Below are 25,692 nucleotides of genomic sequence, written 5' to 3' on the forward strand. Positions count from 1 at the left end.
GACAAGAAAATGTCCCTGAATTTCTGCTTTTAAATGAGGTGCACTGGTGTTTTTCAATTGCCTACTCTGATGGTGAGAGCTACATAGTGATGTTTTTAGCATGACAGAAACCCCCGTAAATTTTGTTGTTGTTGTCAGTCTCGCCACCAGGGGTCAGTCTGGCTTCAAACCTCAACCTTGAGTCTGTAGTGGTTGACAGAGCAAATGCTTGGACTGAACTGTGCAGAGAGACAGTAACGCATTTATTTTTGTACCGTGTCTATTTTTTTATTGTGTAAATCTAATCAGTTCTTTTGTTAAATATTTTGTTTCTTAGAATTTTACGTATATGCACCGTGATGCATTTTTCTGTGTCTTTTGTGTTTGTGAATGTTTATTTTTCTGTACCACTCTACTAGATGTGACTGCGATATGTTTGAACTATTAATAATTATCTTCCTTATGCTCTGTGCAAATTGTGAATTCTCAAAAGAACAATCTCCCGTCTATCTCTTTTCTCTGTCACCCAGCAGAGAACATATGCCTGTATGGATGTGTGTGTGTGTGTGTGTGTGTGTGTGTGTGTGTGTGTGTGTGTGTGTGTGTGTGCTCGTCCTCAGTTCTGTGTGTGGGGGCTGTGTGACTTCAGCAATCTGACAGGGCATGTTGGATGGAGGGCGGAAGTTAGGGCTGGTCTGATTCCTCTGATACAGGAAGATGAGGAGGGAGCCAGGTGGAGGTAGTAATCATACCCCAGGAAGGGCCACTCGGGCTGGGGGAAGGAGGGAGGGATGTGAGGGGTGGGGTATGGTGGGGGAGTGAGGCGGAGGATATCACTCTCTCTCTCACACATAGACTCACTTACACACATATACACGTAAATGCACAGCTGGATAGGGCTTAATGAAGACTGAGCAGTAATAGCCACACGTACCCAGTCCCCAGAGGCGTTAAGACTCAGATGGCTATCTGACTCACACACTTTAAAAAAAAAACTCTTTGTTGAGTGCCCACACATTAATCTTCTCAAATGGGCAAATACACTTAAGCAGGGACGACATGCATGCACATTCGCACATCCTCACTCTCCCTCACAGTTTTTTTTTTTTGCATATGCTATAACAGATGCTTCGGTGGGCAAACAAACATTTATGAACAGATCAATTCACACGTGCACTCATCAGGATTCTGACGTGGACGGTGCTGGTGGAGCAGTGGACCTGTCTCCATGTTCTAGTCAACCATGCATGACAACACTGCACAAAGGGAGAGGACAGGGGAGGAAAAGGAAGAAAAAGCGAGAGGCATATGAAATAGGAAAGCATTTTGAAATAGTCAGTGGTTGAAGCTGTGCATATTTTGGGGAAGTGTAAAAGAGAAAGACACAGCGGGGAGGGCAAGGACCTTTCTAATTCTACATATAAATAATGATTATACTGACGCTGAAGTGAAACAGTGGAAATAATAGTGAATAAATGCAGCACAGTCATAGAGATGGCAAACAGCAGTGCAGCAAAGTAAGGGGATAAAGTCCAATGGGAAGAGGGAGGATTGAGGGATGAGAAGAGACCAACAGGGAAAGATGCAGATGCAGTGGAGGATGTTTTTGGCTCGGCTGTTTGTTCAGGCAAAATGTGGCAGACCAACCAGGATGCAAAGACAAAAGAGGAATACGAAGACAGAATGAGAGAGGATGAGAGAAGGCCAAACAGACAGCCCAACAGGCTTAGCACAGATTTAGACTGCACACATTTTACCATCAACCATTTGAAAAGGTGGGAGGAAATCAGAAAATAATTCATATTATTTACAGTATACAGATTTAATCAGCTGTTCTTATTTCCAGCAGTTAATAATTATTACTTGTTCACTTGGCTGCTGCTTATATATCACGATGTGCTATTTTATTTTACGTTTCTTAGTCATTAAGTTGCTCTGGCAACATGGGCCTTTTTTTCATACCAGTGATTGAACTGAAAGACACAATGAGCACTGAGACCGTACGGGCAAGATAGGCGGCATATCAGATTAAAGCCAAGGACAAAGAAATGTAATGCAATGTAAATGGAGAGAGAGAGAGAGAGAGAGAGAGAGAGAGAGAGAGAGAGAGAGAGAGAGAGAGAGAGAGAGAGAGGGCAGATATGCAAACAGAGACAAAAGGAAAGAATGGAGTGAAGTAGGGAAAGCACATAGAAATGCAGATATGGAGATACAGGCTGAAATATAAAGTTGAAGCTAAAGTGAAGACTGAGAGAAAGTGTCAGTAGGAAGAAGAAAAAAACAAGCGTATGAGTTGTTGGGTCTAGAGTGACAGATAGAGTTGGAACAGGGTGGCGAGACTGGGATACTGGTGAGAGAGACGTATAAAAAGGTGGATAAGAGGTGGCTGAGAGAGCTGAGAGAGAAAGAGATGGTTGAGATAGAGTCGGGCTGAGCAAAAGAGAGAATTTATTAGCTCTGAGGGAACGGCAGAGGTGTCATGTTCAGCCTTTACCAGTCAAGCACATCTGAATGTCAAAATGAGGACAGGAGACACAATTACAATTAAGGCTGGACAGACAAAGAGCAGAGAGAGACAAAAATGACAGAAAAAGAATGCATTCAAGCAGTGTGACAAATAAGGGCTTTTAAATGTCAATGCTCGGACCAGTAGCTTTAGAGTTTGTGCCAGTATTCAGTATTTTTCAATAAATTCTTTCATTATCATGACAAATGATGTCAAGCATCCAATTTCCTCCCTCTTGGTGAGATGTAATCCCTCTGAAACACACTAGCACTGAAATTCATTTGACACTAAATCTTTCTACTGAAATTCATTTCTTTAGTTGAGTTAAGAAGCTCCGGAGCAGGATGATCATGCCACCCATGGTCATGGAAACGCTTCAGTTCTCTTCTCTAGGCCATCAAATTAATAATTTATTAAGTATAGAGACATTAATAATTGTCTATTCTCTAAACCTGCCCTCCTTAGTTACAGTCACTTTATACTTATCCATCTCAGAGGCAAATATTAGTTACTAGTTACTTTTCAGAACCATGTGGAGATTTTGAGTTTGATTTGATTGTTTCTAATACATTGAAGGATGAAGTGTTTCTTTATGGGTTCAGAAAATTCTCCTTCTCCTTAAGCTAAATAAACTATTTAAAACCCCTTTTAGAGATATGTTGTTCTCACAGGACAGCAACTACAAACATATGATGATCTTATAGAATATGATGCATTGTTATAGATTAGCAATGCATCATTGCTACCCAACAGTATATAAAGTAGTTAAAACCACCACTGCAGTTTACAGTACAACGGTGGCAGATATTACACTAGGAATTCAGACAGAAGTAGACAAAAAACAAGCGTTTGATTTATAGTCTGCGATCATGAATTTCAGGGGGTCAGGGGGTAATGATAACTCTCTTTAAATATGCATACGATGAATACACATGATGATGTACTCAATGAATGAGGCTGCATATCCATGATAAAAAAACAGCATTCTCACCAGTTAATGATCCATTTAAAAGACATGGAACTACCCCAAATCCATGTGTTTTTGGTTTTGGAAAAGTTAATAAAGACAGCCCCCTGTGTGTGTGTTCTGCTTCAACATACACAGAAATAGAAGCTTGCCTAGGTACAGTAGCTAAGCTATAATAGGATGACAGGATGGGGTTTGGTGAATAATTAACAGTTTAATTGGTAAATTAAAAGTGGAAAATTCATCATCAAATTCATCATTTGACTGGCTGATATCACACATAATGGTAGCTAAAATCAGTCCCAACACATTGGTTTATGCTGTGTATTTTCAAAAGATAAAGGCAACTAACAGAGAGACAGGAAAACAGACTGGCAGGGAGCAGGCAAATTAAATAGAAGTTGATGTCGAGCTTGATTCGCTATCAAAACACTCTTAATTGCTCGTCTTGTGGTGTTGTATTCCCCACTTAATAAGATTTCTCTCACAACTTGCCTGAAGACACACACCATAACAGCTTCCTTTTGTGTTGCTCTCTTTTTGCCTCATTTTATCCACACACTCATAAAAATGCACACACATGAGACACACACATCCGTTTTTGTTGAGTTCCCCTTTCTCTTTTCCTCTCTTTTGTCTCACTATACACACACAGGTCAACTGACACACACACACACACACACACACACACACACACACACACACACACACACACACACACACACACACACACACACACACACACTCATATGTGGGCATCTTTTGGTAGCAGCATTCATTCATTCATTAAATGCGAAGGTGGGCAATGCCCCTGCTGTCGCTATGGCGACAGCTCCTCTGGCGCAACAGATAGAATTTAATAATAATATTCAATTTAATATTTAAAGATGTTTCTTCTATTTGCCTGTCTGTCTGACTGACTACTTATCTGTCTGCTGGAGAGAGGAGAGAGAGGAGAGGACAGGAGAGGAGAAAAAGGAAAACAGGGAAGAGGTGATCGAGAAGGAGAAATGTAATATCTTGCTAATGACTGAAGGGCAGAAGGAGAGAGACATAGCAGAAGGCCGGGTGCAGCCGCTCACAAAGTCTACATTTACATATTTACATTCAGCCAATGAGAGCATATCGCTGCAGATTAAACAAAGAAAACAAATATATCAGGAGCGAAAATAATGAAAAAAAGGAAAAATATAAATCAAACGAAACAAATATTTAGTGACATAGAAATAGCTAAAAGCTGTTGGGATGAAAGATAGAAAGAGAGTGAGAGAGGGAGGGAGAGAGGGTGATGTGGAGAAAGATATAAAAGCAGTGGCAATGGGAATATAATGAGAAAATGGGTGAGACAGATAGAGAAAATGAACGAGAGGCGGAGATGATAGTGCGCGAGAGAGGAGCTAAAACAGAGACAAACACAAAGCAAGAGAGACGGAGAGCACGTCTCTGGGGGGAAGAGGTTGATTTGGGCCTGTCGGTGATTGGGTTTGGACCGCTCCCGCAGAGCTGAGGTGACTCACCAGTCTCCCACACACACACGCACATCATGCTGCATGTGGAGTGAGTGTGTGTATGTGTGTGGTAGAGAGAGAGAGAGAGAGAGTAATAGAGTTAGTTCTTTACTGTCAGTGTCCTGCAGGGGTAAGGGTGTGTGTGTGTGTGTGTGTGTGTGTGTGTGTGTGTGTGTGAAGCCGTCATGTTGCGCGCAGCCTATTGGGAGCTGCCACTCTTAATAACAGATAATAACACACTGTCCATCTCTGTCTCCAGATGCCCACTGTCCCTGCTGATTCACTGCCTGTTGTACAATGCTGTTATAAAACACACACACACACACACACACACACACACACACACACACACACACACACACACACGAGTTTTGAAATTAAATAATCTCATTCCTAGGTTGTTAAAATCTTCCATTATCCAGAGCATCTCATTTGTCTCAGTGACAGGATATTGCATAATACACACATGACCAGAACCATAGCTGACAATAGCAAAAAAAACAAAAAAAACAATTCAAATTTATCAATGTTGTTGATCTCCATGGATACATTTTAGATTTTCAGTAATTGCACTTCCATCCCAGAGAGGACTCTCTCCCAGATTTCAATGAATTAAATGAGCAGAAAAACAAGGTGAGCAAAATAAATGATTTCGCACAGCAGCACTGGCTGTCTGTGACTCAACATTATCCAGTGTGGAAGTAGACCCTCTACCCTCAAATATACACTACTTCTATCCATATTCCATCTGTGTTAGTGTATCATGGATAGAAGTGAGGAGGTGTAATGTATGTAACCATGTAGATATTAGTACACAGTTGACTTGGATCCTAGTAACACTGCCAACACATAAATGTCTCACCCATTTTTGGAAGTTATTAAACTAACAATCTGCCAAGGTGAACCGATGAACAGTGTATATGAATATTGTAAGTGTGTCATTTTAATTGTGTGTGTATGTTTGTTCCTGCAAGTGTCTGGTTTAATGGCGCATTAATGTTTCCTGGAACAAAGCCCTTCATCATTATCTACACTTACATTTTGGGAACATTAAAATCTAAATCGAGTGAGCATTTCACACGGGTGGGAAGGCGAGCTGGGAGACAGAATAATTTGATTAAAAAGATAATTGGGACATAATGTAATCGTGACCAGATAATTGTCCTCTTTTTTTAATATTTTGTTCAAAGCAATGGGAAAGCATTTTTTATCTTGTTAGAGAGGCTCCAGATAAGTGACGAGACATTATTTAAAGAGAGAAGGCTCAGAATAACAGGTTTTCAAGGCAAGTCTACAAAAATCACCTTCCTCAGCTCTCCTGATTGCGCGATAGGCTGGTGGATGTGTGTGATGTGAATAGTGAGTGAGAAGATGGTATTGTTGATAATGGCCTTCGGTTACTGCTAGTCTCGCAGCAGTCTGATGCCTAGGCCATCTATTACAACAACACAAAGACGAACACCACTTGAGAACTACTATTAAAGCTTGTGAATGTGTTTCTGTTTACACATGCATCCATTGCAGGATGTCACTGTGATTTTTTTGCTCATGATAGTCTATTATAGTATAATGTGCATGCCTCTGTGCATGACTGTGAATGTAATGCTTATAAGTAGTTATTTAAAAACTGTTTCTTACTTCTTGCTTACACATCACTGATTGTTTCCCTGGTCTGAAGCCGATTATTGTTACTATTGGTCTCAGTATAAGTATATTCTTTGTGCTATGGCTTGCTGCATATAGAGATATCTTTGTTTGTTTTGTTGTACTGGCAAGAATTGATCAATACATTATTTATGTGATTGTTTTATTGCTTTGGAAAACTGCCTTGGGTCTACTTTGGACAAGGGTGGTTCACCTTTGTGTGTGTGTTTTGAGTTTTTGAGTACTGAGTGTGTGTGCGCACCATTCAGGCCACAAAAGGCACACTTACATGAAATGAGGGTATTGAGTGGAAGTAAAGCAATATGAATGCATTACATTTTACATACGATGATAACTTATGCAATCAAGAAGTGTTTACTTAACTCGCTGGGCCAATTGTTGATGCTACACAAAACACTAACCGGCATGTTGTGTAAATATGTAGCAAGAGCCTCACCATGGTCCGCAGGCAGCCATGAAAAATATACACAGGCTAAAAAACACAAAATCTACTGTCTGCCTCTGGTGCATTAATGAGTCTGGCAAGCCCTGAATTCCCCAAGCCGTCTCTTAGCGATTGTACAGTATGTACGGAAAGTGTTGAGGACACCGAGTATGTATAAGAGCTGGTATCAGCAGCAGTCGAGTTGAGTATACGGGGGCATCAAATGTGAAATAGTCAAAGCTGTTGTAACTTTTGCAGAAAAGGGGCCCATCACTTAGTAAGACACTGATTGAGAAAATATGTTTTTTGCAAGACAGTGGTCAGCACTGAGCACCAAGCTCTGTGCATGTTCACATGGAGAAACCAGTGAATGTCTTTTCCATGTGAGAAAGTTCATAGCACAAATCACATATTCAGAGGTTAAACGCTATAAATACAAGGTAAGTACTGACCATTAATGATGCTATTCAGCTAAAGTTCAGAGATGCACAGGGAATAGGGACTGCAGGAGAGGAGTTTCTAATGAGCAACAATGGTGAACAAGGTTGTTCTATGCTAAACTTGCAAGAGACAGTAAAGGAGGTTTTCAGTAAGTAATTACAGAGTTTCAACAGTCTATTTGTACCTGTTGGGAGCACACCATGTGTTGGTAAATGTTTTCCTAGAGAGCAATGTATTTGTCAAGGAAATGTGTTTAGAATAAAGGCAGAGCATAGTCTTCGATGTTATGCGCCCGACTTAGAGAGAGAGAACACACACGGATCTGGTATTGAAGGTTAAAGAATGTGTTTTGGTTTCCTCCTGAAAGGTTAAAGCTGAAGTACCCAGAGGAGTCTCTGTTTTCATCTGTCTGTGTCAGAGCGAGGAGGGTGTGTGTGTGTGTGTGTGTGTGTGTGTGTGTGTGTGTGTGCGTGTACCTGTCTGTGTGTGTGTGTGTGTGTGTGTGTGTGTGTGTGTGTGTCTGTCTGTCTGTCTCTGTCTTTTTATGTATATAAGAGTGTGTTCTCTCTGTGCCTTCACCAAGCTGTCTGCTTGCCAATGGAACTGTGTCTCTTTGAAAGAACTTAAGTTAGAAGACGCCTACAGCCTCAGACCAGGAGCCTATAGATCTTCTCTTCCCACAGCGTCCTTCCACTTCCATCCCCTCCAGCAATCCAAGCAGGCGGCATCTTTCTCCCGACTGAGCCAGGCTCAGGCTCATGCTTGCCACTCATGGAATATTTAACGACAGACATGCATGTCAATGTTCACAGGTTTCACACACTGGGTCAGTGTCAGAGAATGATCCGTCAGGCTCAACGGAGATTCGACTGTGGACCTGTGGAAAAAGCACACCATATTTTTTTTAAATGTGCTTGATTTATCATATTCTAATGTCAGGGGGAAAAGGCAAGTGGAGCTTTTGAACTTTTCAACCGCAATTGTTGTCTGGTGTCTGTACAATGAAGAGTCTCAGAAATTTAATTCGCAGTGTCTTTCAAATTAAACTGAAGAAAGGAAATTTGACCACCATGAATTTCTGAAAATGTTCAGTGTTTTGATTGAGTTTAATGAACCCTGGGTTGAAATGTTTCTTCATTTACAGCCCAACAAAAATACAGAATACACATTCATTTTAAGTTATGAAGTGAAACTTTTATTGTTTTCCCATTAACTGCACTGACGTGTCAGTATCTATTTTGTGTAAAGGTCGACACAGGACAAGGCTACATATTTAATGAACTGATTTCTATAAACCAAATGATCTCTCAAATGCTGAAGTTGAGTCATTTCCTACTTTATCGGCTTTGCGGATGTCAAACATGTTTTTATGTGTGTGTGTGTGTGTGTGTGTGTGTGTGTGTGTGTGTGTGTGTGTGTGTGTGTGTGTGTGAGTGTGTGTGTGTGAGAAAAGAGAGAGAGAGAGATGGAATAATGTGTTCAAATTGGACATGACTCATCAGGTATTTCATCAGTGCCACCTCATAAACCTCACAACATTAAAATGCATTTTGTGTGTTTGTATGCGCACGTCTGCATGTGTCTGTGTGGAAGAGCAATTAACACAGTGGGCATTTATGTGAGTATATTCGCTGCCATGTCCTCTTTTCTTAGTGCCACATTTTCTCCTCTTACTTTACAGAGTGGAGGAGAGCTTTAAGACTCTATTCTGGTCGATCTTCGGGCTGTCTGAAGTGATCTCAGTGGTGCTGAAGTATGACCATAAGTTCATAGAGAACATCGGCTACGTGCTGTACGGGGTCTATAATGTCACAATGGTGGTCGTCCTCCTCAACATGCTCATTGCCATGATCAACAGCTCATACCAGGAGATAGAGGTACATAAATAAGATGGTCAGTCGATGCAAAAAGGGTATGATATTGTCAACAAGTCAATAAGGATCATTGTTCAATCACCTTGGTGCCTGCAGGAGGATTAGAGAGTAAGCTGAAAGTACCACAAGCAGTAAAAGATCAATGCAGTGGCAAAATCACAGAATACAAAATAAAAGCAGCAGTCGCACTGGAAAGTTGTCACAAAGAAAACATTAAATAAAAACAAATAGTACTTTCACAAAATAGATTTCTTTTTTTTCAAACATCACTGAAAAATGTGATCTGTCAAAGACAGGAAGATCACTGCTTAGAATAACTGAGAGATAGATGTTCAGTTGTTTCTTTTTCTTCTTCTTTGGTTTTAACGCTACTTAACATAGTTTGTCTCATAACAATCACATCTAATTGTAATTATAGTAATTCCGTATAGAATACTAATCATTTACCTACACTTGCAAGAATTCATTAATTTACCCTATTCCAATGCCTCCCCTTAAAGTAAACCATGGAGTTAAACTGATCATTTCTCCCCCGAGAACTAGAAGTCAGTAAGGAACTACCTTTCTGCAGTCTGAATGTTTTTTATTTACTTGTGACCAATTTAAAATGTGCCTGTCCTTTTGTCCATGCAGGAGGATGCCGACGTGGAGTGGAAGTTTGCCCGGGCCAAGTTGTGGCTCTCCTATTTTGATGAGGGCCGCACCCTGCCCGCCCCCTTCAACCTGGTTCCCAGCCCAAAGTCCTTCTACTACCTGGTCCTCCGCATCAAGTCCTGTCTGATCCGCCTCTGCAAAGCCAACAGCCGTCGCCATAACAACGAGCTGGAGCTGGGCATGCTCAACTCACAGGCAAAGGTCAGTGTCAGTATATGTGACAGGGGACAACTAATGGGTTGACATTATTCTTGACATTGTGAAGTGGTTAATTCATGATTTTCCAAAGTTTTCCAAGTGCTCACATTCAGCTGTTCCTACATTTTCCAGGAACTGTGCCAATAATTACTAGTTAATAACCTGCTAATAATATTATATTATTCTCGGACAATAGGAAAATGGTATTATGAAGTGATGCTTTACACAAATAAAAGTTACAACCAGTAATTTAAAAAAGAGTTTGGTTTTATCTCAAGTTGCTTTTGAGCAATTTTTTCCTTTTTATAAAGAATATTTTGCTGCAATGGCAATTACCAGGAGTGTATTTTCCATCTAGATATTTCTCTTTGGCTGGCTCCTTCCCAGATGATGTTATGTTTTGTTTCCCATGTGGCTTTGTTTAAAATACCGTTGAAACAGCAAAAGGGGCAAAGGACAAGCTCACTAATTGCACCCACAACAATCTACAGTGAAACTGCCTATAGGTATAGGACAGTTTGTCCATGACTGTCAATTTATGGCTCATCAGCATATAATATGTACAGTGTGTTCAGAAGGCCCTGTTGGAAATGCATGATGTTCCTACTGCAAGTCTAGGATGCAACTGGAGCTTTGTTCGTTTTCACACTTTCTCCTTCTCAAGGATTGTCCATCTAAATAAGATCACTGTAATGAAAAGAAAGGCTTGCGTGAAGAAAATAGCATAGGCCATTTAACACAGAATCAATCTTAGCGCTGGCCTTGTCTGCAGGCATTTCCTCTGTCTGATTCCTCGGCTCAAATGGCTCACCTCAGTGCCTCGGCTAAGCTATTAGTCAGACCATCGGATCTGCTTGCATCTGCTCAAATGTCTGGGCAGGTTTCGGATGGGGACAAGATGGGTTTCACCCCACTGCCTTTGTGAGCTCCTAAAGTTCTCTGCAGCTCTGACAGTTTAACTGCACAGCAAAGCAGGTGCAGCAAGCAATCGATACATAAGCTCACGCTTGACCACAGTGCAGCGTCGAGAATGTCAAGTAAGACAGCGTGATCTTTCTGAATCAGTAATTTGTTTCCTCTCTGTCTTTTGGTCCATTTTCTGAAGTGGGACTTCCACTCTAAGAAAATTGATGAGCTGAATTACAGCTAATTATGTTAGTTTCAAAGCAGCATATGTTCAGAGAGATAGTCAAGTCAGCGGTTGGTGAAACATAAGTTCAAATGGCTGGATCTTATATGTTTAAAAGAAACTGCCTCTGGTAATATATTCTTTAATGAGCGTTTGTATGTGGATTTGGTAAGGAAGTAATAAGTTCTCATTCAGTAAGTATGTTTGCTTTCATGCAATGGTTGATGCTCAGGCCCTTTGGTGGATATGTCTTTCATATAGTCACAGTAGTTGGGACAATTAATTTTTTTGCCAAAAGCAAAAAAAAAAGAATATCAGTTAAATGGAGGCATCAGAGGCCAACAAAGCAGGTTATTATAGGGACTAGATCACAGAGTACACAACAAAGAGAATTAAGCTTTGGAAAACCACTGCATAAAACAGTAGTTGCCATCTGGTCTTTTGGTTCAATAAAACAGTGAGTAGATTAAAAACTTAATTCTCCTCTCAGTAGCAAATAATTTGTATTTTCAGTAGGTGTTCTCTGTCTCAAGTCCTAAAACAATTACTGGACATTTTGTTCTTTCAGAGAACACAAGATGAATTGCTGCAAAATTTAAAAAAAAAAAACATAATTCATGAATTTGATTATAAAATCAATCAGAGCACAAATGAATGTTGCCCTGAATGGTCTCTGCTGTAGGTAAATGACAACTATTCCACAATATGGAGTTTCTGTTAGTATATACTGTAGGTTGGTAAAGATGTTGTGTAATGGCTCTATTCTTCAAATAAAGCTTCCCATGTTGTTTATTATTCATTTTTAAACTGTTGAGATACCTGCAGTCCTTTGCAGCTTTAGTAAATATAGAGAAGCAGCTAGTTGTGTGTGTCCACACTTAAGTTAAAACTCATTTTGACACTGCAGTGCCGAAATGACACACAAGCTACAACGCAAGGTCATGGAGGTGGAAGGCATCTAGAAGTCAGGCAATAGAGATTCACTCTGGTCAAGTGATGCTGTCAATTCTCTTTGCCTTCTCTTTGAGGGCATCTGTGAGCCCCAGATACAAACACTAAGCCCTGCATTTCATTGTTTTTTTTTTTTTGGTTTAGCAGTTACCTTCTCTAACACCCTTTTCAAATGTTTCCATTATAGAAAATCACTCAACCCTGAAATGTGACGTTAACGTTGGACTGTTGTCTGTATTCCTCTGTTGCAACAGGATGAGCACTTCAGGGCTTATCCACGCCCAGGAGAAGAGTTCATCCCCAGAAAATCTAGAAAACACCCGACCAGATACCAGGTAAGACAGAGACCAAAGGATGGAAGGAGAACCTCAGAAAATAACGAGAAGGGAAAAGAAAGAATAACATGAAAGGCTGAGGAATATAGAGCAAACTAAAGTAGAGATATGATGAAGGACGACAGGAAGAGAGATGGAGAGCAAATGAGAAGGGTGGAAGAGGTAAAAAGTAACTGATATGAAAAGACATGTAAGGAAGAGTAAGGGAGTCAGAGAGTTTGGATGAAAGGGCATCGGCTGAAAGGAAGGCAGGGTTGAACAAGTGATTGCCTGTGAAAGGGGGAGGGGAGAAATGGCAAAAAGAAAACGAGAGCAACGAAGTAAGGCAGAAAATGCCTTTAATGAGCTGTTTGAGGGAGATCGAAAACAGACACTCTTTAAATGAGCAGAAAATATCACACTGAGGGGGGATGAGATGCCTTTGTCTGCCCTTCACCTCTGCCCTGAGGGAAATCTTACTTCCTTCACTGGTCAACCATGCTTTTGTCTCTGTGTGTTTGTGTGTGAGTGTGTTTTTTTCCCAACATCCAACACTACACAAGATCACTCACACCAAGCATTGAGATGTCACTTGATTAGACATTTGTATGTGTGCTGTATGCATGGTGACAGGTATTGATCCAAATCCAGATCCCCTACATGTTGAGAGTGACTGCCTGAGCCTTAGCGGCCGCTGCATAGCATCCCTTTTGGCTATAGATCAATACTCAACATTTCACACACAGTCTCTGAGACACAGTGCTGTTATCTACCACTGTAAACTATACGTAGTCACATCACCTTGTTACCTTCTATCTAATCTTTTGCTTTCCTCTCCTTGTCATAGAATATCATGAAGCGCCTGATTAAGCGATATGTGCTGAAGGCTCAAGTGGACAGAGAGAGCGATGAAGTCAATGAAGGTAAAAATTCCCTCTTTATTAAGGCCTAGCTGTCACTGTGTCATTATTTGCTCGGGGCATGTGTGCGCCTGAGTGTAGGGACTGTAAATGAGAGACAAGAGGTAGGAGTTTGAGTGTGTGTGTCTGTAAGTGTGAGATAAAGTCCATGAAATGAGGTTGTGCTGTATATACTTACACGTGTCAACTGTGGCACAGTTTCATGGCCTTGTAGATAAGCGCTTACCTGAGCTAATGTTCACGTGCACTGATTGTTGTGTCCGTGTGTGACTGTATCGTAGGCGAGCTGAAGGAGATCAAGCAAGACATTTCCAGCCTCCGTTATGAGCTCCTGGAGGAGAAGTCCCAGGCGGCCGGAGAGCTGGCTCTGCTCATCCAACAACTTGGCGACAAGTTTGGCAAGAACACCATGAGACACTGACAGGACTCGCAAGAAGGAGAGCGAGGGGAGGAGGGAGGAAGATGTGAAAGAGGGTGAAATCAGGAGGAGGTGGGGGCCAGAAAGCAGGGATCAGGGTAGGTATTTTTAAGACCTTGATAGCGGAAGAGGGAAAAAAAAGGGAGGTGTTTGAGAGACAGACAGGGAAGAAAGTGGAATGAAAGCTCCACACAGAGTGAAAATGTGCTACCTTAAGGCAAATGTGTTTTCTTTATGCAATGGCCAATTAGAGGGGAATGTGGAGAGAAGATAGCTGTGACTGCAAGTGAGCAGGAGGTCAGTGGGTCAGAGGTGAAGTTAACTCAGTTGGAGGGGGTTTGTGTCAACAGCTGAATTCTAATCAAAGACAGTATAATCAGGGAGTGAGAGAGGAGAGGAAGACAGAGGAGGCTGGGTGGGAGATAGAGGGAGACGAATGAGGAGAACACAAGCACCATGAGATATGAAGAGGCACCTCAGGGAGACTGAGGCAGTGCAGTGATGAGGGCCCCCACATCCACTGCCAAGAGACATCAGTCTATCGCCCACTTGGAGGAGAGAGAGAGGGAAACCTAAAGAAGGGATGACACAGAGGGTGGGTTGGGGAGTGAAGGGGGGACAAAAAAGCAAGATATCTGAAAACAAAACTGCCACTGTTATTCACACCAGAAACACTGGCTTTGCTTCTATGTCTTCACTTTGTCAGGACAAGCATAGTGACGCCTGCCGAGATACTGTACACCCCTTTTTACACCAGGCTATCTAATTAATGCATTTTCATCCACAATGCACAACTTATGATCAGGAGACAGATGATTCAGGAAAAAGCGGGAAACAAGTCATTAAAGTTCACTCAAAAATATAAAAATATAACATCATCCTCTCATTGTAATGTCAGTCAAATACCTTTGTAGGTCCATATAACACACAGTGTGTTGTATAGACACGTGGGCTGTCTCCAAGAGATCTTATGTTTGTAGAAATTGACTTTGAGTTCCAAAAGGAGTGGCAGTAACATTACTCCAGATGGCAAGTCCTTTTACCTCACTCAGTCTGAGTTATTCAGAATTCCAAATACAATGTACTAGCACAAGCACATGCTGCCAGAAATGTTGCAAGTATAGCTTACTCATTGATAGCAAATACAGAAAGGATATACAAAAACAAATAGGAAAAGTCAAGGTCGAACAACTTCAAGCCAATAGACATGTTAAATATAACCTAGATAGCTGTAGTGGATATTCTCCTTTTCATCGTGCCTTTGCAGCACAAAGTGTCTCCAAGCCACATGTTGTCTAAAATAGTAACTAAAAAACGAGTTGTCTATGAGGAGTTTTGGCTACAGCTGTAAAATACAGGAGGTCAGTGATTATTAGAACCACATGAAGGCAGAAAAACTCCCCTGTCTAATCGCTGCAGGGCAGCCAGACGTTTGTCAGATGAGAAAATGTACGATATAGAAATATGCGATCTGAGACTTTTGGAACAACAGTGCAGTTATTTGGCTATAAAACATTGGGATTCTGCTGAAGAAGCTGTGTGGAGTAATTTTATGGCCTTGTTTTTCTTTTGGAAACTTATTTGACATATTGCTGCACTAGCTCACTGGCTGTGTTAGACTTTAGCAGTTATTCGACTGACACGAGGACGAGGAGAACTGAGGAGATGAACTGTTGCTTTAACTAGAATAAAACGTGATCCTAATAATAATGCAGAGTTTGATAAACTGTTAATTTTCCCCATTAGAAGTGAGATCTTTTTTTATTGTGCTAAATGGAAAAATGTATCTACAACAAACAATATAAAGATGTAGATACAAATAGGGTGCTACAGATTATGTTGACCTGTGGGATTAGCCACTGTATCTGTCCTTCATGTAACAGCAGCCTATTTTTGGATTTTGACAAAAAAAAAAGCCATCATCCATTATTTATATTCTGCCCAACTCACCATCCTGAACACAGTCACAATTCAGCAACTTGAACAAGATTCTCTCAGATTATTATAGTTCCAGTTTGAATGTTTCAGTAATTTCTAAAATCCTCTCACTCAAAACAGCAGCATTCAATGTTCACACAACACGGGTCTGCATGTATTTATTTATCCACAGATTGAATTGGTTCCTACTCTGCTGTGGATTCAGATAATCATAACACATTGTACAATCCCTTCCATCCCTTTCAAAAAACAAAATAATATCAAGCTAAAACACCACAATTCTATTATTCTATTATTGTGTGGATGCTATCAAATGTCATTAGCCATGTGAGTAATATTCAGCAAGGGCCTACTCCACCAATTAACCCATTTATATGACTGCCCTTATACATCAAAACAATTCCGATTGTTCATCTTTATTCATTAGAGTAAAACTTCAACTTGCAAGACTGTGAGTTGAGTTATTTCCATAAGAAAATGTACCTATATTTGAATCCGTACAGGTAGTTTTTAAAATGTTAAAAGCCTAAACTCATTAGTTGGTGTAGTAGGCCCAAGCACACTTCTTAGCACCATTAAAGTTGAGGGGTAATTAACCAGGCTTTAAACATAATTCAAAATATTTTTTTTTTTTTAGAGATACGAAGTTTATAATCTTTAGTGACTGAATTCTATTTCAGATAGGCAAATGTTGTTAGAGTCAAGTTATGGTTTAAATAGTGAGATTTAAACTTGTGTGTTTATTTATTTGTACTGTGTGTGTCAGAGAGTGAGAGAGCAGCTAATTCTTTTCTGTGTGCAGAACCAAGCTTATAATAAAAAGAACACAGTTTTATGATTCCCACCTCCTGAAAGACAAAATTACCTGAAATACTGTATTTTTAACTTGTACGCAAGAAATCTTGATTAAAGCAAAATCTTGTACTGTATATTGTCATATTTTTGATCCTTGAATTAAAGTGAGCAAGCTCTAAACTGTGTGCTTAATCATTGCAGTGCTCTGTATGTTTGTGGAGTTTGATGAAACAACTAAATATTCAGTGTTTTTCCCCATCGGTAGCCCTCAGTCGATGGCAGGCGCTGGAGCAAAACCAAACATGTGGCTACAGTGTTGGTCTGCACTCCGGCAATGATACACACACACACACACACACACACACACACACACACACACACACACACACACACACACACACGTGTACACATCCAGAACAAATGCTCTTTAAACAAACATTTGAGCAGCCAGGATGTACACTGTGCAATAACACACATCTACAGTACACAGAATTTCCTTCACACACAAACATAGAAAAAGGACCTTTATATGTTTGTGTACAAAGAGAATTTAATATTTATTATTTAAATAATACAGTTTTTAAAGCCATTCACACAGATCTCTTTACCAGTATGCAGCTCAGGACATCTTTTATTTAACTTACACTTGAGACATGCTTAAAAAAGTCACATGCAAAAGGTCCCAACAAGGCCTCTGTCAGTGATAATGCAATAACCTGGAAACGTTGACAGCAGGAAGCTTTCAAACAAGATATTTTTTCTTTTACATTAACCAGCGTCCAGAACCTAGTATATGTCAAGTATATTTGTATTGCCCAGTTCACATAAAAAATGTCTCAGTAGGATTTACAACAGTAACTATTCTTAACAATGTGCCACAAAATCTAGAGATCCAGAATACCACCAAATGTTTAAAGAGTTTAAAACCGTAAAGCCCAAAAAGATTCTCAAAAACTACATACAAAACAAAAAGCAAAAAAAAAAGATATACAAACAAAATACAAGTTAATAGACTTGACAACAACTTTAACTGGGTACTTCTAAAGGTAAAGGACCTGACGTCCTACAAAATCTTAAACTGGGCATGGGCATGTAGAATTTTAAGCTGCACTTAAATACCAAACCAACCCAAACATGCCTCCACCACCCTCATAAGGAATTGTACTTCAGGAGCAATTCCTTAAACACAGTCCATTCATGCTACTGTTAAGGTATTAGATGGTTACTACAAACTCAGCATACAGTATGGAGATTGGATTTCCTGCAGATGTGTGTGTATGTGTACAGCTGAGTCATGCACCTGTGTGTGTGTGTGTGTGTGTGTGTGTGCGTGTCAGTTGACCTCGCCAACACACTTGGCGTGTCTGAGACATCCTGAAAGCTGCCCTCTAAAGCAGCACTGTAAACACTCCGTTCCAACATATGGCCAGATGTTTATCAGACCTCAGTTACTCCATACCATTCATTAGCCACTCTCTCTGTATTGTTTCAGAGTGTCACTGAAAGACCATTAAACACAGGCTAACGAACACTGTAAAGCTGTCACTAAAATTTACCTTACATGGTCATCTTTAAGACTATATATGATAGGGGTCGACAAATTTTGCTTGTTTATTTTTGTGAGACTTTTTATTGAGCCTACACTGGTTTATGCAGAAATTGTCAATTCAAGAGCAGAGATATTTTGATTAAAAACTCTTTTCTATTTGTGTTGCCTTTTTAATGTTACACCCACAATAGGTTAGTTCATACATCGAAGGCCCCTCATGACCTCTGCAGGTAGGTAGTTGTTTTGTAGACTTTAATACCAACAGATCATGATATCTTTACACTGTACAAACCTTTGGGCTTTTCATCTCCTTTGTGAATTGTGTTGTTTTTACATTAAGATCGGCCTTCATGAGCACGTCCGGCTTTCTTTGGATGAGCACACACATTAAATATTGCCGTTCAAAAACAAGTTTTGGCTTAAGCTATATTTTTTTTAATAAAATGTTGGCAGGCACAGCTTTATGCGAAAGCTCCACAATCACCGCAATTACAGGCTTGGGTACACTCAGAGGAGCGTCCTCTCCTCATCATGTTGTGGAGTCTGGTTTATAACCTTTGTCACATCCTCACCTTCTGTTTCCTCCACTCTTCCTCTCTCCTCACCATCACATGCTGCTGCACTATATATGCAGGCCGATAAAGTAGAAATGCCAAAACACTGTCTCAAAAGAAAGATAACTTCATTCAACCCAAGAAAACCACAAAACACACACACACACACACACACACACACACACACACACACACACACACGTAACCAACAAGGATCCTTGCTGGTCTACCTCCATAGCAACAAAGTCAGTCCGAGGGAGATGGGTTTTTGGAAGTTCACAGGAAATTCTATTAATCTGATTTCCTTGAGTGCTCTCCCTCTGACTTTTGATATGAGTTTTGGCCTTAAGGGCGTTACTCAATAACATACTCCATCAATGTGTGTGTGTGTGTGTGTGTGTGTGTGTGTGTGTGTGTGTGTGTGTTTGTGTGTGTGTGTGTTTTGTGGTTTGTCTGTGTTTAATCACAAGATAACATTTTACGGAAGTGTATCTATTCATGCTCGGTTGTGTATGGCCTGTGAGCAGACCATGTGCTTGCATAAACCCTTTGTGTGTGTTTTTTTATGTGTGTTTGTGTGTGTGTGTGTGTGTGTGTGTGTGTGTGTGTGTGTGTGTGTGTGTGTGTCAGAGACAACACAATGTGTCTTAGAGCAACACAGTATAACTGACATCCCTTCTCTGGTGTAATTTGTCCCAGAGGCCCAAGGCATGGAAGTGTTTCCAGCCCGCCCTCCCTCTCTCCTCCTCTTCATCCTCCCTCTCTCTCCATCCCTCTCGCCTCCTCCATCTGTTCTCCTCTGTTTCTGTCTCTCCTGGCAGAGCAGTGAGCTATGTGACCTCCTGCCTCTGAAAGACAGGGATTCCAGGGATTTGGAGGAGAGATTAGACTCCCTCTCCAACGTGTCTCCTGCCTACTGCCTGGAAGCCCCCTCAGGAGACGAACTTAGCAGCACGCACACATACAAAAAGAATATGCTTCCTTGCTTGCATAAACACACACATAAATAGCAGCTTACCCTTCCTCGTATATTATTAGAAGCTTGAACGCACACGTAGGTGGGCTCAAATGTCCTCTCTCTGCCAGTAAACCACACACATTACACACCCGCTTAGGCGCAAATAGTCACATATGCATGCACGCTCAAACAGCAGACTCTCTGTCATAAACACTCCCATTTAAACAGTGAATGCTAACTTGCTTTTACACAACAAACACAAGCTTACACTCACACATTAATAGGGACATTAACATAGAAGCAGGCCTAAAATCAAAAGTCACTCTGTGGTTCTGACTCTCGCAGACAAGTTTGTGTCATTCATCATTTTGTCACACACTCACACGGGGGTACAGCTCCCATCCGAGGCATCAATCACCTCCTTGAGCCATCTCAGTCTCTCATCACAGTATGTCATTAGAAGAAAGCCCTCTGGATAGGACAAACCTCTGAAACAAACTAAAGCTGTCATAATCTTACAATCATATCATGACAATACAACCTTTATCACAGGCATAAGAATATTATCTTACTTCAATCCATTTTTACTTCTTTGACATGACAGCCTGTAAAAAAATCACAAATCCATAGTGCTGAGACTTTTTAGTCCCCATCATTGGTGAAACGCCAATATCTAATTTCTGGAGCAGTCAGAGGGCTGATGGAGTAGAGAAGCAAGGGGCTATCAGGGGCCTATCAGAAGAAAAGACTCATCAAGTGTTTACCAATTCTTCAAACCCACACGCACTGGATCAAGATGGATGGAGGGATTGATATGAGAACTCCCTGACAAGCCCTCCAGGTGGCTCAACCGGCCCTCTGGGCTGTGCTGAGAAATGAGACGCAAACACAGTATTGCTGTTTTCTGTCTTGTAACAGATGTCATAGAATAGTTTCTGCCCTGTTTGAAGTCCAGAATTTGAGCAGAAAATTGTATGCATTTGTGAGATTTAGTGGTTTGCAGAGTAATTCATAGAGCCTGATTATTAGGAAGCTTGATGTTTCTTGGTGTACAAGGTAGCTTAATCAAGCATGCAGTCTTCGCCCTGCGTGTTAACCTTATCTAAAGGACAATTAAACCTATTTGAATTCCTTTGTGAATATGCCTGCCTAATTTGGGCCAACTCCAGCCCTGACCATCTGAGGGAATTTCTCTTCATGTACCTCCAGTATGACGTATTTCCTTAGTGGGGTTTAGATAGTTAGGATTTAAATTTAAGTTAAGTTTAAATACCTCTTTTAGTGGACTCTTTCCCACAAAATAAATAAATCAGTAAGTTTTACCATAAAAAATTAAAGACTCAACAAGATAGTTTCAAATGGTCAGAAAACTCTCAACAGACTATTTTAAGTCCAACTGAGAAATATTGATTCTGATGTAATCAATAGAGATGATGAAGCTTGAACCTTGCCACTTAATTGTAATACATATCAAACAATATACCAGATCACATGATAATTTTACACATTAGTGCAACATTTCAAAACGTCACAACACAGCATATATGTGAATATTTCTCATGACAACAACCTCTGAGTTTCAAAGAAAACTTAATGATTCTCCTTCAATCAGAAAACACAGAGGATGCACATTCAGCTAATTTCACCAGGGAAACCAACTGAATAACCACCTTCTGCATCATTACAGCTTTGTGTCATAGCATTTGTCATCCTTATCATCCTTGGCATCAGCTTCAGTTTAGCCGCATTTGGCTCATTGCTACAGTACTGTTCCGCTTCACTTTTGAGTCTTTATTTCAGTATTACTGACAGCAGTGTGCAATGGAAATGGAATGCAATACAGGAATTGCTACAGTGTTTCTTGGACTGCAAACATTCTCTCATTCACTCTCTGTAAGACCCACGTGTGAGTATGAAAGGAGAATGAGTAAGACACAGAGAGGAAGTTATGTTTATAACAAGCCCGCCTGCTTGTCATATACAGCAACATTTCCCCTAAGTGTATTTATGTACCTACAACATAGTTTCCCTTTTATGGGCTAGCCATAGCTGTTACACCACCATTCATCTTCTGACTCACTTTGCCTTTGTTCTGTCCTGTGTTCGGTTCTTTTTTTTTTTTAACTTTCGCCCTCTCTCGCTCACTCACCCTCCGATTTTTTGTTTTTTTTCATCTTTTTAAAATCTGCTGTTTGTTTCTGTCCGTGTCAGCAACTGTTTTCTTCTCTTTGCCTCTGTCCCATTGCCCCCCTTTCTTTTCACATCTCATGTGTCACTATGATTATGTGTTATGTGTTTTGTCTGAATCACAGGTGGCTGTGACCATAGTAACCCTGGATGTTACTGAGTAGTTAATTGTTTCTGTTTTGAGTCTTTTTTTCTCTTTCTCCCCCTTGCCTCTTTTCATCCAGACTCAGCTTAGCAGCAAAACTCAACACAAGCACACATATTCATGGTGGGATGAGATATTATGTCTTACAGGGAACACTGGTTCTGTTATTTCCCACTTGATCTCCTCCTTTCCCTCCCCACTCCCTCTCTTCTAATACAGAATTCCTCCTGCCCTTCCTCTTCATCCATTTCATCATGTTTTGTGTGTCTGGGGCTTCTGCTCTACTGCATGGCTACTGGTCCAGAAACCCTTCCGTCACTCAGACAAGCAATCTTTTACCTGAGGCACTCCCTCCCATCCCTCCCAAAACCTCCCTCACTGATTCTGAACGCAACCTCCCCAGAATTCTGCACATTTGAAATGCAGATGAAGAGAATGTAAAAGAGAAGCTAGCTGAGCCTCGGCATCATTGCTCCTTTCTTGTTGTTTGTTTACTTTCCTCACACTGTGAAGCACTCCGGTGGCCTGTATGGGCAGAGTCTGCTTTGTTTGCTTTAGAGCTAAGAGGCCACTTGACCTGTACTGGGATCTGAGTTTACGCTGTGTACACACAGTAAAGTAAAATGCGTATTTGATCCTATACTACAATAAAATCAAGTACAAATAAAAATACACATAAGCCAAATGTGTCGAGCTTGCAAAAAACATGGCTTTAGGTGTAAGAGGATAATTTTTACTGTAATTTTGCTGTGGACTTTGGAAAAATTATTTATCTTAATTCGTCTGTGCTTTACTTTTGTCTTTTCTTTTCATGCCACTTTCTGCTGCTCCTCTAGGTTTCAGAGGGAAATATTGCACTTTCTACTCAACATTTATTTGATAACTTGAGTAACTGTATATCTGCAGGTTCAAATCTATTTTGGCCTCACAGAATATGATTTGAATGACTGCAATGTGCATATTGCAAATGTGCATAATTTAACATGTAGTGGTAGTTCTGTGTGGTTACATGACAGCTGCTGCACATTTCAAGTATCCATTTGTCATTTACTTTAGGGAAAGTAAATGCCTCTCTTTTTATTCCTTCCTGAGATGAGACTAAGCATTTGGTGTTCTGGCGAGATAATCAAGTGACTAATTGTAGAGCGTCTGATTTCTGCCAATGGGGGCGTTTGATGCGCTGGCAGGGAGAAATCCTATTTTGCTGGCTGATTTTTCCACGGAGGTTAAAGAGGAGATGGTTAGAAGAAAACGAGGACAATTACAGAAAATGAGAGAGGGGAGACATTTGCGTGTCATTTTTTTGTTTGTTTGTTTAAGATTCTTGTTGGAAATCAGTCAGACAGAAAATGGAATTGTATTGACAGAAGAAATAAAGGAGTCCTGACTGCTTGTGTAGCCATTAGTGATCATACTGTCTATGTACACAGTGTGTGTGTTTTGAACTGATGGGGCATGTGTTAGCTTGTGTATTGTATATATGCTCTGTGTGTCTGTGTTTGTTAGTGTGTTCTCTCTCTTTCTCAGTCTGCCAATGTTTATGTAAGTGTGTAGCAGTGTGTGCATAAGGCTGCTTGTGGTTTGCACTTGTCTCCTATGAGTGTGTCTGTGTGTTCGCATACAGGAGCGTGCACATCAATGTTCTCATAATCTGTCTCCTTCTGGCTTTTGTGTGTCTTAGGCTAGAGAGTCTGTCTGGGAGTATCGCTGTTATCAGATGCTATGTGTACATGTGTGTCTTTGCGTGTGCGTCTGCCATCGCAATTAAAAAGGGATGGTTTTATTGTTAAGAAATATTGATCATTAATGATTTTAGAGCTTTGGTAGCATTGTTTTGTTATGAGCCAGTCTGCCAGTAGCAGAAGCAGTGAAAAACAGAGCCATAAAGACAATGTATTTGGATGGCTGGACTCCACTGCACTGTGGGGCTCATGATGAGGAGAGCAACGAAACATTTCTCTTTCATGAAACAAAAATAAACAAAACTCACTAGACTCAAGCAATTTTGTCTCAAAGGAATTAGCAATAACGGTTGAGGAAAGCGCTGCTCTGAGTGCAGATTATCGCCGCTTTTGTTGGTGCTCTTTACTTCACCCTCACTTGACATGGCATAATTTGAGGTGACTGAAACTTAATGATGTAAAACAGTGGCAGAGGGCTTTGAGGGAGGATTTCCAAAATGATGATCCTTTCATTCCTGGAAATAATGGAAAATAAGAGTAATAAAATAACAACCCCTGAGCAAACCCAATTCTCCAGTCAGCTGACAGTGCAGTGGAGTGTTTATCATTGTGTGTTTTATCAGTGTGTGTAAAAGAGAGGGAGAGAGTGATGCATCTGGTGTGTGTAGGCTACACATACATAATCCCTGTTGACTTGCATGGCCTGCTATTTGCTTTGGTTGTGTCTCATCAGCAGGAACATTAAGCTACTTTTAAGCACTTTTCTTTCCCTTCTTTTCATCTTGTAAAACAACATTATTAAACTAAGACAAAAGAATCCAAAAAACGTTCTCGTGTTTATCTCCATTTTGAGCTCACTGAGTTTAATTGATGGGTTGTCTTTTTCTCAGTTTTTAAAGGATTAAGAAACAGAAAGAGATTGAGAAAACAGTGTAGAGAGAAAGAAGGAGGAGGGTAGAAAAAGACAGTCAGAGAAGTGGAGTACAGTGGAGAAATGAAAAAGAGATGAGATGGAATTAGAGAAGCAAAGACAATATGAAAAACAGCCAGAGATGTACAGAATCTATGTTGTTTGTTTGTGCATGTAGGACACAGAGGGAGAGCAGTGAACATTCACATAGTAGAAGAGGGGTCATTGTTCTGTGTAACATAATGCCTGACAGTGTTGGGAAGCGTGAGGGGGGCTTCAATTGGCTGAGACCCTTAATGAAGTCTATATTGGTGGAGAATTACAATACTAATCAAAGTTCCATTGTCATGGGTTTCAGCTAATGAGCAAGGCCTGATAACTCTCAGAATTAGCTACAGAGCAAGGCACCAACCAATAGCCTATGTCATGGTATATCACAACCCTTCTCTCTCTTTCTTTCTTTTCCTTTTAACTCAACCACATCACTTGGTCATAATGTGTGTGTGTGTGTGTGTGTGTGTGTGTGTGTGTGTGTGTGTGTGTGTGTGTGTGTGTGTGTGTGTGTGTGTGTGTGAGATCTGTTAGCAGTGGAGTTTTGCAAATGTAACACTGATCACCGCTTGAAAGCACTCGCACAGATTTTGGCAAAAATGGGTCAGATTTAATTTGTATGTGTATGTGTTTGGGTTTGCCTTTGTGCTTGTCTTTCATGTATGTGTCTGTTAATGTGTGATGGGGACGAGGAGAGGAGCAAGCCCATAGCGAAGCAGGGAACGAGTGCCACATCCAAAAAGCAATAATAAACAGTAATCTCCTTAGCTGTCACAATTATTGCTGTCCCTCCACATATGTAGCTAAACAAGGCTTTAGGCTGTATTTAGATTCCCTGTGAGCATTGCACCAAACTCTGGTCCACTGTAATCCTCTTTATTGTGGAATACAAAGCTGATGTGGGACACCAGGACACTGCTAGGTATTTGTCTGATATTTGTAGATTAGTTTGCCTCAAACTTTTAAACGTCTGTT

The 25,692-nt window shown here is 40.6% G+C and overlaps 1 protein-coding gene across 1 annotated transcript in view; it reads left to right on the forward strand.

Annotated features, from left to right (window-relative positions):
• LOC127374230 (short transient receptor potential channel 7-like) overlaps positions 1–16,861 on the forward strand; it is a 48,120-nt gene extending 31,259 nt beyond the window's left edge. The window contains exons 8-12 of the mRNA XM_051419378.1: positions 9,172–9,367; positions 9,998–10,219; positions 12,551–12,631; positions 13,458–13,533; positions 13,812–16,861. Of these exons, the coding sequence (XP_051275338.1) occupies positions 9,172–9,367; positions 9,998–10,219; positions 12,551–12,631; positions 13,458–13,533; positions 13,812–13,951 (715 nt within the window). The 3' untranslated portion in view covers positions 13,952–16,861. The remainder of the gene's footprint in view (positions 1–9,171; positions 9,368–9,997; positions 10,220–12,550; positions 12,632–13,457; positions 13,534–13,811) is intronic.
• Positions 16,862–25,692: the final 8,831 nt, after the last annotated feature.

Source organism: Dicentrarchus labrax, unplaced genomic scaffold (assembly GCF_905237075.1).
Source record: "Dicentrarchus labrax unplaced genomic scaffold, dlabrax2021, whole genome shotgun sequence".
In the NCBI taxonomy this organism is placed as follows: domain Eukaryota; kingdom Metazoa; phylum Chordata; class Actinopteri; family Moronidae; genus Dicentrarchus; species Dicentrarchus labrax.